Here is a 13,480-nt window from a genome sequence, read left to right as displayed (position 1 = left end):
GATCACAAAACACACAGCCACACACTGCTGATGAAAAAGATGAAAAAGTAAATTAGCTTCACTGTTATTCATTTGTGTCTGTGTCTGTTTTCTCCACAATGAGCAGGATGTAATGTGTGGGTCATCTCTTGGGTAGATGAGCTTATATTTTGCCTCCCAGTGGGAAGTCAGGCGAGCTCAGCCTCTGGCCAGGCCTGAGCTTAGCATGGAGCTCATTAATGATCCACGACACTGGTGCAGACCTTCTGGGCTCTGTGTGTGTGTGTGTGTGTGTGTGTGTGTGTGTGTGTGTGTGTGTGTGTGTGTGTGTGTGTGTGTGTGTGTGTGTGTGTGTGTGTGTGTGTGTGTGTGTGTGTGTGTGTGTGTGTGTGTGTGTGTGTGTGTGTGTGTGTGTGTGTGTGTGGCATTTTTAAACATTTGTTAGAACCTTAATGATGTTTCACAAAGTTATTCATTAGTGGACAAAGACCACTGTTTTTTTTTTCATTGTCTGTTTTCTGAATTAATTCACACACCCAGCAGGCATACATTCCGAATTGGGAAGCAGTTGCTGAAAATTAGTTGACATGCCCAATACATTATTTATGTACACTTTATTGGGAGGATTTTTGAGGGCACTATATAGCGCATAAATGTCACACTCAGAATGTGGACATTCAAATAAAATGCTGAGGGTAAATCTAGCGCATTATGTAGGGAAAAGGGAGTCATTTCAGTCACAGCCATGGTCTGAATTTGGTGTAGAAACTTGCACGTTGGTTTGTCACTTCGATTTTCCACGCCTCATTTAAACCAAAGCCCATTGAAACACTTCTGGCTTGTTTTGTCCCTGATAAACAATACAGTTCTTATGGGTCGTCTATTTAAATGTGTTGTTGTGTGAAATTATTATTTATTATAATTTGTTATGCTACAAAAAAAGATGAACCATGACAGATTTAAGAAAGTTGAACTCCGTTTTGTTTTAACACTTTTGTTTTGGTTCTCCCTCCGATTTGTTTTCAGCAACATTCTATAATTGAATCTAAACCAACGTTCATCAAAAATGTAATTCAGAAAATAAATTTGTCTGGTAATTGAGTTCCAGGAGAGAAGTTTTCTCCTTCCAACAATATTGGTGTTAAATTATAGAGCTAGATGATCTTTAGGGAGAAAAGCAATCAAAACTCCACACAAACATAAATAAACCCAATTTTATTGTGTGTGTGTTTTGCAGGTGTATCAGGTGTATGCTCGCCAGTCCCCAGAGGACGTCCATGACATCCTGAGGGCCATCGGGGCCGACTATGTGGTACTGGAAAACAGCATCTGTTACGAGCGGAGGCACCGGCGGGGCTGCAGACTGAGGGACCTGCTCGACCTGGCCAACGGACATGTTAGTGGCATTTGTTTATCGTGACTGTGTGTGTGTGTGTGTGTGTGTGTGTGTGTGTGTGTGTGTGGCTGCATGTGCTGTACCCTCTGCCAACTTCTGTGACTAGGTGAAAGCTCTCAGCCTCCACAGAGATCAATAGTCTCACTTCTCATCCCCGAGTCACTGTCTCTCACTTTCTCACTGTCGCTTGCTCTTTCATTCGCCATTCCCTCGCCACCTCCCCACCTTCTCCCCAACCACCACCTCCTCCCTCCATCTTGCCTTATTTTGATGTTAGATGCGGCACACTGGCTATTTGGATTACCAGAGGCGAGACAAGCCTCAGTCTGGCTGTCTGGCTCAGTGTGGTGTAAGACACATGAAACACAGAGCCGGTGTGTGTCTGTGTTTGTGACAGCGTAAATGTCACACAGCATACACAACACATCTGACATGTAGACAGCTTTATTGAAGAAACGCTGTGCTTACATCTGTTTGTTCTTCCCTCTCTCCCTTACCTTCCTTTGTTTTTTTTTTTTCTTACTTTCTTGTCTTTCATTTTCTTTTCCATCGTTTTTTTTTCTTTTTTCTTCTTTTAATTCTATGTCAATATCTATATCTCTCTATATATACTGTATGTGCTCTTCCTTTCTTTGTTTCTTTCTTGCTTTCTTCTCCTCTTTAAATTACCTTTTCCATCTTATCTCTGACTGAAGTGGATATGAGACTTGAAACGGAATCTGAATTCTACTCTACATTCTCGTGCTGTGTCTATTTCTTCAAACAGCAGGTGGTCCTAATGATTTACATGAATGAATATCAAAAAAGACAAAGCAAAAACTTGCAAACTATGGCTTTTAAAGCCCTGAAAACCTGGGACTGTGTTCAGAAACATTGTGAGAATACTCCTAGCTAGCTCCTAACTTTGCCTAAAAGAATTCTAACAAGGAGTCCTAGCTGAGGAATGATTTAGGAAAATTCTGAGTAACTCTGAGCTAGGAATGGACAGAAACTTTTACCTTAACCCTTATTTCCACTGGACAAAAAACCTGCCAGCACCCACTAATATGCAGCTTTTTAATGTAGAAAGTGTACAGTCTGCATTTACTCCCGTGTCAAATGAAGCAGCAGTAGTCTGCAGTGGTATTTATCGCCTCCGGCTCCAATTGACATTGATGGGAACACAACACTTGGGGTAGACAGGCTAATTTCAGCTCTTAACAGGCGAGATTCAGTGACGCTCCACAACTAATTACTCTTTGTCTCCTCCGAAGCAACATTGACCCACATTTTTCTTGAAAGATAGACTGAATAAGAAAAAATATATATAGAGAAGTAACCAATGTACATTTTTTACAGACCTCTGTCCATGCTGCTTTCTCCCTTTTTCCTGTGCTCCAGTCTGTCCGTGATCTTGAACAGACACACCAAAAAATCCCACACGCATACAAAGAGCACACTTGTCTTCTGCAGAGCCATGTACACAGTTTTGCTTTACTGGCAATATGAAAGCAGTCTATTAGTGGGTTTACCCATGCACAAGCTAATTTTAGTGGAAAAAGGGTATTAGTGAGGAGGTTTGATTGACCCTGTTGCCACAAGTGATGCCTTCTTTTAAAAGGTGTGATTGGTTGATCCAAAAGAAAGAAAGAAAGAAAAAGAAATTTGCGCTTAATGGGGCATTGAATTTAATGCCGCAAACATCTGTTAAATAAATGGTTAGGCCATACTTAGCCAACAAAAGGTTTGAAAACAGACTACTACTACTACTACTGCTACTTGTGAAATAGTCCATTCACATGCTGATAGTTACTATATATTTAGGGCCTGAGCACCTAGCAGTGCCATAACCCTCTTGGAATTATTATTTTTATGCTAAATGTATCGCATTTATGGAGGTCAAAACATGCTCAAAAGTTTATAAAAACTTGGTACACATCTCCATCCTGGTGAAAAATTTCATATTTTGGTGGTTTTGCAAACAGGTGTGGCAAAATGACTCCACAGTGCCCCCTAACTTGTAGCCCCAATGACCAGTTTCACCTACAAATACGAAAATCTGTACAATTAGGTATCATGTCCAGACGTACAAAAAAGCCTCTTGGACCCACCCCCCAAACCCAACAGGAAGTAGGCCATTTTTAATGTTGTGCTCACTTTTGGCGCTTTCCACCTTTTGTACTTTTGCGAACTTGTCCTACAGGATTAATCCAATCGACTTCAAATTTGGTGTGTACAAACTTAAGCCCTTAGTGATGAAAACTTATCGAAGGTCTGTGCAAACTTTTACAGTTTTCCTGTGGCGCAGTATAGAATTTTGATGTTTCACCATAAAACAGGAAATTGCCTGAAACTTCATAGGTTGAGGGTCCGTCCTGAACACATCTGTATGACAATATCCACTATCTGTAATTGCGCCAGCTACTGGCAAAAGGAAGTAAGCCTTGCAAGACAGTTATGTTTTAATTTACATAAAATTTTCATGGTTTGGTCTACAAATGATGTACACCAAGATGACGTGGAATTTATGTGCCCTCCAGTGCCCTCTAGTGGGTGCTGGAAATACTACATCATGTGAAATAGGGTCCAGACTCTCTGCGTGCATTATCCGACTTTCACAGAAGTGAACAACCACATTAGCAGGAGTTCACCAGAACCCCGACATACATGGGGGTGTAAGGGCCCTTTCATAGCTGCCTGCAGCTTTAATTTTTGCTTTGGTTTTCAACTGGTTGGGGGAGGAGGGACATCTAGGTCACTTCTTAAATGAAGGGAAGGTTACCATCTACACATACAAGCCACATTGTTTTAATTAAAGCTTGTTGAAAATCAGCAAATTATAACTGTCATCTGGCATTCTGAGAATATTTTTACTACCTCTTTTACTACCCATTTGTATTTTTTTCTTTTGCCAAAGAAACTCTTTAGCCTGATTGATGATAGAGTGCTTGGCACTTTTAAAGAGTGTTGCTTTACAAAAATAAGAGCAGTGCAATGTTTTCAATTTAGATTTCATTTGTCTTCATGAAGCCCCTTAATAATTTGGTTCAGTAAATATCTGCCATCAGTCAGCCTGGTGAGGACAGTTTGGCCATCAGCTGCCCTTTTAGCTCTGCAGGAGCTGCTGCTGACCGACCCCTGCTTCAGTAGACATGACGATGGTAGTAATCACAAACAACCAATCACACTGGGCAACAAAATATGAAGTTCGTGACATAACAAAATTTTCCAGGTGCGTAACATTAAGAAAAAGAGTTGAGCAACACCTTTTTCTGTAAAATACGTCATTTCTGTTGAGCTGCAGTCATCAAATCAGGCTTCATGCCTCTTAAAAGTCCTCCTTCCAACTTCCTTTTTTTTTTTTTTTACCTTCAGAGCTCTCTTAAGGGATCTAGACTTAAAAGCAAGGGGAAATTCTGTCACAGTTCTAAAAATGTCCTCACAAGGGGCAGCTCTTTGTACCAGAAACATTATGAAAATGGCCCTAGGTTTAAAATCATCATAAAATTAAAATCAAGTATTGATCCATGATATAAAATATTATATATAACTAAATAAGTAACAATCAATTACTGAAAAAAAAAAAACTTCTTTACATTCTGCATCACAGTTTGATCAGGCTGGATTGGCAGTTTCCTGGAAACATGAGCGTTATGACACACTGTACCATGACTTTAAAAAAAATGTATTTTATATCACACCATTCTATGAGTTTTTAAAGGACTTTTTCATGACATAATATACTGTGACTTTTTAATGACATATTTTATTCTAACTTTTTAATGACTTTTATGGCATACTACACTAATTTTTCAAGACTTTTTTTTTTTATCACATTCTATTCGATAGGCTGTGAGAGGCTGTCAGTCACCCTGCTGTTGGTGTTGGTGTTTATTTATAGCAGCTAACTGCCTGTTAATGATGTTTTGATTACCACGTCCCTTTTAAGGACATACATTAGTGTTAGCCCTCCGTCACTCTCGTTGCTAGTGATGATTATGTTTTCATTCTCTGTGCCATCAGATCATGGACGGACCAGGAGAGAATGACCCAGACCTTGTCCCTGCCTCCCACCCTCGATTCTGTGAGGCCATCAAGACAGACACAGCAGCTTACACTGCTCTGTTCACCAGGACATTCCAGAACAAAACCTTCCATGTGTACCGGATCAAGAAGAAACGCAAGAAAAGTGCCAAGAGCTCGACAGAGCCCAGCGCGACTCAGTAGCAGGAACAGGGTTGCAAGAACCCCCCCACCCCCACCCCCCCCCCTCCCGCCAGAGGCCAGAGGGGAGAGACATGGAGGAGAAGAAGAGATAAAAGCACTGAGTCCTCACTGTTCCTCTGTCTCCTCTGCACTGTGCCCAGCTGTGATCATGCCCATTATTTTTTTAATACATCGCTCTGTGAACTGTGGTGTTAGAGCAGTGTGCCGGTTCAAGCTTGGGGCTGCATTGTTTTAGTTAGTGGAGTGTGGAAGCACCTATATGAGTGCTGCTTTGGGCTATTCTGTGTTCTACCACCCACCCTGCCCTTCTCCCAGCTCTCACTGGTGCAGAAAAACAGACACAGAAATGACTTTAAGGCCTGTGATCAGCATCTGGAGCACCACAAGCAACTACTAATCAATTACTTTCATTTGTATAAATCATTTCTGCTCATCATCTGGAGATGAACGGTCACTGCTACTTCCAAATACAGTATTTACAATTATTGTTTTCTTCTCATGCAGGGTAGACCCCAGGTTCAGTAACATTAATCAAATTTACATCAAATCAAAATTTTTCTTTTAACACATTTAAGTAACACAAGTGATAAATAAATTGAAGTCAAAAGTTAAAACTTGACATTCAATACTCAATACATAAAACAAGCATTTACAGAATTACAGTGCATTACATACTGGATTATTGCTATTAAGCTCTTCTTTGCTAATGAAAAAAGGGAGACAAAACTAAAGATTTGATGAAATTACTAAATCTAGGTACTTTTAGAGTTTTTCTTTTACAAACATTGTACAACAAGTTGCCAATGCAAATCTGACTTATATCTGTCATGAAGTTTTTTTTATCAGAACTTGATAAACAAGCAAACTTTATGAATGTGCCATATTTGAATAGTGTTGGTTAAAACAGCAATGGGCTCTTTTTATATACCCCCAATTTTTTATTTTTTTTTTTTGAAGATCTAACTGGAACTACCCAGAAAAAATATTTCTTGCATCGACTAAACCGTTCCAACTCGTGGTCAACAAGCTTTTTTTAATAGCTTTCAACTGCATTTGTGGATTGCTCTGTTGTCAAGGAAATTGGCACAGCAAATTCATGAATTTATCTGCATGGCTTTACAAAAGATTTGGTTAGAGATGCTTGGTGCTTCAGCGACTACTTGAAGGGCTAGTTTCTCTTGCTGGTAAGCTACCCATTAACAGGTTCGCCAGCTGAGACATGCTAGCATGACTTAGTCACAATAGCTCACAGAGATTCTTTTTATGTTTTTCTGTACTGTGCTGTGGCATTCTGTTCTCGGTTTTGTACAGAAATTCATTCAATGAAGAGTTTAATTAAAGTGGGGGAGGGGGACTTGTAATGAAGCTTTTTAATTGCCCAGGTAGCTTGGTTGCTTACCATTCCTTTTTCATGGAGCTGTTTACACTCAAAATAGGTGTTAAAGTGCATGGTGCCAAACAGCTAATAAGCTACAAGAGCTCCTTCCATTTGTGACTCTTTGGCTCTTTGTTCATCCAGAGTTTGGCACTGTAAGGCACACATTTGTGACTCAAGTTCACCAGAGTAGAAATTAAAAAATTCACATGAATTTACCTTACTTCTGCAAGCAAAGTGACTATTGGTGTGGCTGGGCTTTTGTGATGTCATCCACAGATGCTAGTGGTAAATGGCAAACCCTAGCAAACACAGAGATGTTGAATGTTGTTTGAGCGTCCAATCAAGACGTCCTGTTTTGGTTCAAAAATAGTTACAAAATTAAAATTGTGCCATCATCCATGGATATTACCTGACCATTAGCTGGCGTATGACATTGACACGAAAGGGCCTATTGAGCTGTTAGGTTTAAGTTAGGTACGCATTCAACCGCTTAATACATCCTATGAACTGAAAATAAAAAGTCAATTGAGTATAAAAATAATACGCCAGTGTTGACTCAAACAGGACACAAACCCCAGTCTCCAGGGGTAAAGTCCTGTGCTTAATGGATTCATCCACCACTTTTTGTTCTTAACACTACATCACCTGACTTTCTGGCTGTTTATCTTTGAGAATTTCTGTGTTTTTTCTTTCAAATTCATGACTTAATAGACTGAATCACTGTGATGTCACGCTAACAACAACAATCACTCCCAGGTAGACAACTGGGATTGTTTTGAATTGCAGAGATATGTGAAATCGGCAGACTTTTGCATTTCTGTTTCCATTTTCAGCTGTAACTGTAACATGTAAAGATATATAGGTAAACATGGTGGTGTGATAAATGTGACATTGCTGCTGTGCTTATTTTAGGTAGTTTGTTGCTTCGCTTTCATCTTCGATATACCAAATCTACTAGCACACTAGCTTAACAAAGTACAGCTGTGGACAGGGCTGTAGTAAAATGTATTTTAGCAATCTAAAACACACATCAGTGTAATTGTACGCTATATTTGAACATTTGCTTCACTTTACCTTACACACTAACTGATCATGGCCGCTGTAGACCAGCTACTCAGTGTTATACTGAGTAAAATTATGTTTTTGTCAGTGGCGTTTGGCAACTTCAATTCATACTTTGAAAAGGCTGTCTAACAGCAAGGTAAAGCTGTGAAAATATTTTAAATATTGCGTACACGTAAGCTGTTATTGACCTTATGTTTTGGTGGGCATTTTTTTAGCGGGCTAGTTAAGGCAGTGTATGCAACACAATTATTTTCTACCTGGAAGTTGTTGTAAATAAGCATTGTGATTCGCTCTATAATATCAGAGTATTCAAGGTATTTACATGTAAATTTGTGAGTTTGATCTTCGAGATTCTAAGTTTTTTCCCTAGCTCTGTATTTTTTGTTTTTATTTTTGTTTTGTTTTTAATCTACGATGGCCCTAATTTGCCGTAATACTCTTGACCTTGAAAATTGTTGTGATCCCAACTCAAGGTCCACTTACTAGCTTTCTGCAGAGCTTTCAACCACATCACACAGCCCACTAAAAGTGCTTAGGATGTACCAGATCCATCACCATGATAACTTAGCAAATTCCACCCACTGATGATGACTGTATTTTTGGTTGAAAGCTTCAAAAAAAGAAAAAAGAAAAAAAAAGAAAGGAACTTGAGTTGGGCATGTATGGTTAAACTACTATTTCCAGGGTCAGACATTATTGTTCCATATTGCTTTTTAGAGAAGTTTTTTTTTTGTTTTTAAGTACATTACTCGCCGAAAACTTGATGGTGTGCTGATGTCCTATGTGCAGCTAGTGGAATAAAAAGACAGCTGGGGGTCTTACCAGCTGTTGTATCTGTGAGGGAAAGCCACATCGACCAGTAGCTGGACTCTGTTGGCACTTTTTTTTGCTTGCCACATTTGGATCGGCTGTGATAGATGCTATCAATTACCCCTGAACAGAGACCGGAAATAATTTTGTTAGTTTCAATTCCCGCCCGGGTTGGAAACAGGTTCCACTGGTGCTTAAATGTGTTTTTGCTGTAAAACTGAGGTCAAAGCTGGTACCAAGTGATATTTGTGACATTGTTGTTGTTGTTGCTGTCGGCTCTGCGATTCTCATCAGCGGCAGCCTCAACCTTTTCACTCTCTCTTCTATCTCCCACACACACAGCCACAAACACACATGAATAATGTAAGTGGCGAGGAAATTGCAGCAGGCTGACAACGACGCTGATTCCCCGCCGCAATCCAAAATAGTTTGTGATAGAGAGCGAGAGAGGGGGCCAACACTTGCATATCAAACTGAGGCTTTGTGGTTGAAAAAGAAGGTGGGGAGGAGAAGGGGGGCGTGGGGAGGGGAGGAAAGGCTCATGTTTAAACAGCAGAGGAGAGATGAGAGCACGGATTCACAATGATCTGAACCCCCTTCCTCATTCTGTGTTTCTTCTTTAGAACCAAAGGGAAAAGCAGAGACAAAGAGGTGATTGAAAGGCTGGAGCCGTGTCTGTAATTATGGGGTGGCCAGTCAGAGTTGCCTGCTACATGAGCCATTAGGTTGGTTCAGCACACACACATATTTCTCCCTCTCGGTCTGCCTATATTTGTACACTTGTTAATAAGGACCTCTGTCTTTGATAATCAGCACACTCGCAGATGCATCAACACTCCTGCACACAGTTGTTGTGTTGCTTTTGAAAGTGTGCTGTTCGTTAACCGTGCCGCCTCATTGTAATGCATACCGATGGGATCAGTGTGGAAAAAGCACCACTCGGTCTCCCCCTCTCCCGCCTTCATATTGGATGTTTAATTTAGGAGATGTCTGATTGCTTTATTTGAGAGCGAAGTGATTCCATTATGTTTGTCTAATAAGAGTGTACTGATGTAATTTTTTTCAGCATTCTTAATTTCCATACATATTGGGATTAGTAGTTCATTGGGAGGCACGCTGTCTGCCTATGGTTTGTCTAAATGAAAAGGGTATGAAGAAATCCATTAACTTGTATGCAGTTGTAAAATTAAACTCGCAGCTTCATTTAGGCACCTTTTTTAAAAAGAAAACTCATCGATGTTACTGAATCAAATGGCACCACTTGGACTCTTATTTTTGCTTGTGAATAGAACAGTTAGAATAAAGACAGAGAAATTTAATAGAAATTCCGAATTAACCAAACTAAACTATAATGAGGGAGGGATAAAGGATAAATGTCAACGATATGTTGATATTGATCAGTGACTTATTCAGTGACTATTTTATAGCCTTGCTTTTATCTAATTTAGTTTGTCTTTTAATGCATCTTTTAATTTATTTATTTATTGTGGCCTGAGCATGTTTAATTCTGTTAATAGTACTATTATTTCTATGCTAACAGCTTATATTCTTTGAATTGTAGTTACTCTTACTGGTTTGTTTGGTAATTGTTTTTATCTGTATTTCTCATTAACGCCTACCTTCCCTTTAATATGCTTTTGCCACAGATCTCCTGTTTAATTCTTTGAATTTTGACTTTGGCCTTAGTTCAGCAGTATTGTTTGGCTTTTATAGTTATGTTGCAAAGCAGAGGCAAGAAACCCTTCTTGCTTCAGCTTTGCCTTGTTTGTCAAAGCACTTTGTATATTAAGTACAGTTTGCAAGGAGGAATGTGATTGCCTCAGACATGTGAAAAGCCATGTTCACGTTCAGTCTGTATATTTATTAGGTCATCATACCATCAAGTAAAAGCCTACCTATACTATCTATGCTATGATTTTTTGATTTTGATTTTTTTACCATTTTTACACAACTTTGGAAAATGTACTATACTATGACTTTTTTTCTGCTATTTTGGACAGTAAACTATACTGTGACATTTTTGGACTACATGCTATAAAATGACTTTCTTTTTATGCCATTTTGTAGGAAATGGAATAGTATCACATTTCTATGTCATTTGGATGACATACTGTAGTATGACTTTTTATTTAGTTCTTACATACCATACTGTATACGATTTTTTTAATGCCAATTTCGAAGACATTCTTTAGTATGTCTCTTTTATGCTATTTTGGACGATATAGTATAGTATTAAGTTTTTAGGCCATTTTGACATTGTTATGATGTTTATGCAGTTTATTCATTATTTTTAATGTTTGTTTTCATGCTTTTTAAGGTTTAATCATAGTTAAAATGGAGGGCTTGGCTCCACACTATAAAACAATAAGAAATATGTGTAAAAAATAAGGGCGGCACGGTGGCGTCGTGGTAAGCACTGTTGCTCACAGCAAAAGGTTGGACCAACCTGGTTGGAAACCGGGTTGGTCCGTGGGCAGGGGCCCTTCTGTGTGGAGTTTGCATGTTCTCCCCGTGTCTGCGTGGGTTCTCTCCGGGGTCTCCGGCTTCCTCCCACAGTCCAAAGACATGCAGCTCAGGTTAATTGGTGACTCTAAATTGCCCTTAGGTGGGACTTTGAGCATGAAAGGTTGTCTGTGTATACATGTTGGTCCTGCGATAGTCCAGGGTGTACCCTGCCGTCCGCCCTATGATAGCTGGGAATGGCATCAGCCTCCCCGCGACCCTTGCAAGGACAGGCAGTTACGGAAAATGAATGAATGAATGAAAAAATCATTGCATACATGTACAGTTGTGGAGCTCTGATTGGTATATAATGTCTAAGTGGTTTGAAGAAATGTTTTACCTTTTCACTGTCTTGTCAAATGTTTGTCAAATTTGAGTTTGGAATCTAGAACTACACACAAAAATCTGAATTCATTTACTATCTTAATTTGTTCTCCCTGAACTGTAAGGCTATGTATTTCTGATTGACTGTCTGATTTGTTTTTTTATTATACCCCATTCATATGTGATGATAATAGTATGAGAGCCCCAGCAGGCTCAGGGCCCCAACAAAGGCGAAGACCCACACACAGTGCATCCAGAACCAAGCCAGGTGACGCACCATCCAGCTCTCCACTGCGGACCGGAGCCACAGCCAGCTCGGTAGGAGGCCTTTATCCCAGCATGTTGTAATTGTTTGTAGATTGTGTTATCACAGGTGGTCCCAGATTTAGTTAAATATCAGCGGCAAGTAGTATCAGGAAGAATGTTATCTTTGAGGTGTGCCAGTTGTTATACTGATGGGAGGATCTGTCAGATTTGGATTGTCTGTTTTGTAGTCCGTGTCATATGCTGATTGTGTACACAATAGTTTGCCCATATCCGAGAAAAATCTGTTTGTGTTTCCAGAAGAGAGTCCTGTCATCCCATTGTATAGAGTTTGATTTAAGTATGTTTCTACATCAAGTCCATGACAAATTGGTATTAGGAGTAGCCAGCAACACAGCAGCAGCATGTAAACTTTTCATTTGCCTGCATGTCAGATTTTTGAATGCCTTCCCTTAGTGGGCTGTTTCTTTGCGTCATTGTTAATCAGTTGAAAAGCACTTTTGAAAACAGTATTAAAAATAATGCGTAGCAGCAGGATAAGTATTACTAACTGCATTAGAGTGGAGCCGAATTAACCACCTCCATCCTCTGCTACCATGTTGATGTCGTCCAAAATGGCATAAAGGAACCTAAGTATAAAATGATGTCTAAATTGTCATTAAAAAGGGTCATATTATAGTTTGTCATCCAAAACGGCAGAAAAACGCTATCTTTTATTATGTTGTCCAAACGGCATGAAAATGTCAAAGTATAGAATGTGGTCCTACATGGCATAAATATGTTGTAATATAATATGTCCTTGATAATGGCAGAAAAATTCATATACATTTCATATTTCGTCCAAAATGCCATAAACACATTGCACTGTAGTGTTTCATTCAGAATGGTGTAAAGTCATAGTATAGTATGTCATCTGAAAATCACAAAAAACAAGATAGTATGTCGACCAGCAATGACAAAAAAAGCGACAGAATAGTATGTTGTCCAAAAATCATAAAAAAGGACATAGTATAGTATGTTGTCCAAAAATGATAAAAAATGACAGTATAACAGAAACTCACAAAAACATGATAGTATTGTATGTCTTCAAACCATGTCTACCAAAAAGTCATAGTATAGTTTTTCGTCAGAAATTTCACCAAAACGTCATAGTATAGAATGTGGTCAAAAGTCTGACTTAAACGTCATTGTATAGTGTGAGGTCAAAAATCTGACCAAAACATCATAGTATTGAATGTTTTCAAAAATCTGACATAAACTTCATAGTAGAGTATGTAGTCATAATTCGGACCAAAATGTCATAGTTTAGTACGTCGTCAAAATCTCACCAAAACATCATAGTATAGGATGTTGTCAAAAATCTCATTAAAACGTCATTGTTGTCTTCAAACATCTGACCAAAAATGTCATAATATAATATGTCTTCATAAATATCACAAAAACATCATAGTATAGTATGTCGTCAACAGTCTCACAAAACGTCATGATAAAGTAAATAGTCAAAAATCGGACAAAAAAGTGTATTATGTTGTCACAAATCTGACCAAAACGTCACA

At 39.0% G+C, this 13,480-nt stretch overlaps 1 protein-coding gene across 4 annotated transcripts in view; it reads left to right on the top strand.

Moving 5' to 3' along the window:
• Positions 1 to 8,870, top strand: part of dpy19l3 (dpy-19 like C-mannosyltransferase 3) — a 79,963-nt gene extending 71,093 nt beyond the window's left edge. For all 4 annotated transcript variants that reach the window (XM_042484505.1, XM_042484517.1, XM_042484496.1 and 1 more), the window contains 2 exons: positions 1,217 to 1,375; positions 5,378 to 8,870. In XM_042484505.1, coding sequence (XP_042340439.1) covers positions 1,217 to 1,375; positions 5,378 to 5,581 — 363 coding nt within the window. In that variant the 3' untranslated portion in view covers positions 5,582 to 8,870. The remainder of the gene's footprint in view (positions 1 to 1,216; positions 1,376 to 5,377) is intronic.
• Positions 8,871 to 13,480: the final 4,610 nt, after the last annotated feature.

Source organism: Plectropomus leopardus, chromosome 1, assembly GCF_008729295.1.
Source record: "Plectropomus leopardus isolate mb chromosome 1, YSFRI_Pleo_2.0, whole genome shotgun sequence".
Lineage (NCBI taxonomy): Eukaryota > Metazoa > Chordata > Actinopteri > Perciformes > Serranidae > Plectropomus > Plectropomus leopardus.
The sequence above is the reverse complement of the archived record's forward strand: the minus strand, read 5'-3'. Positions and strand labels throughout refer to the sequence as shown.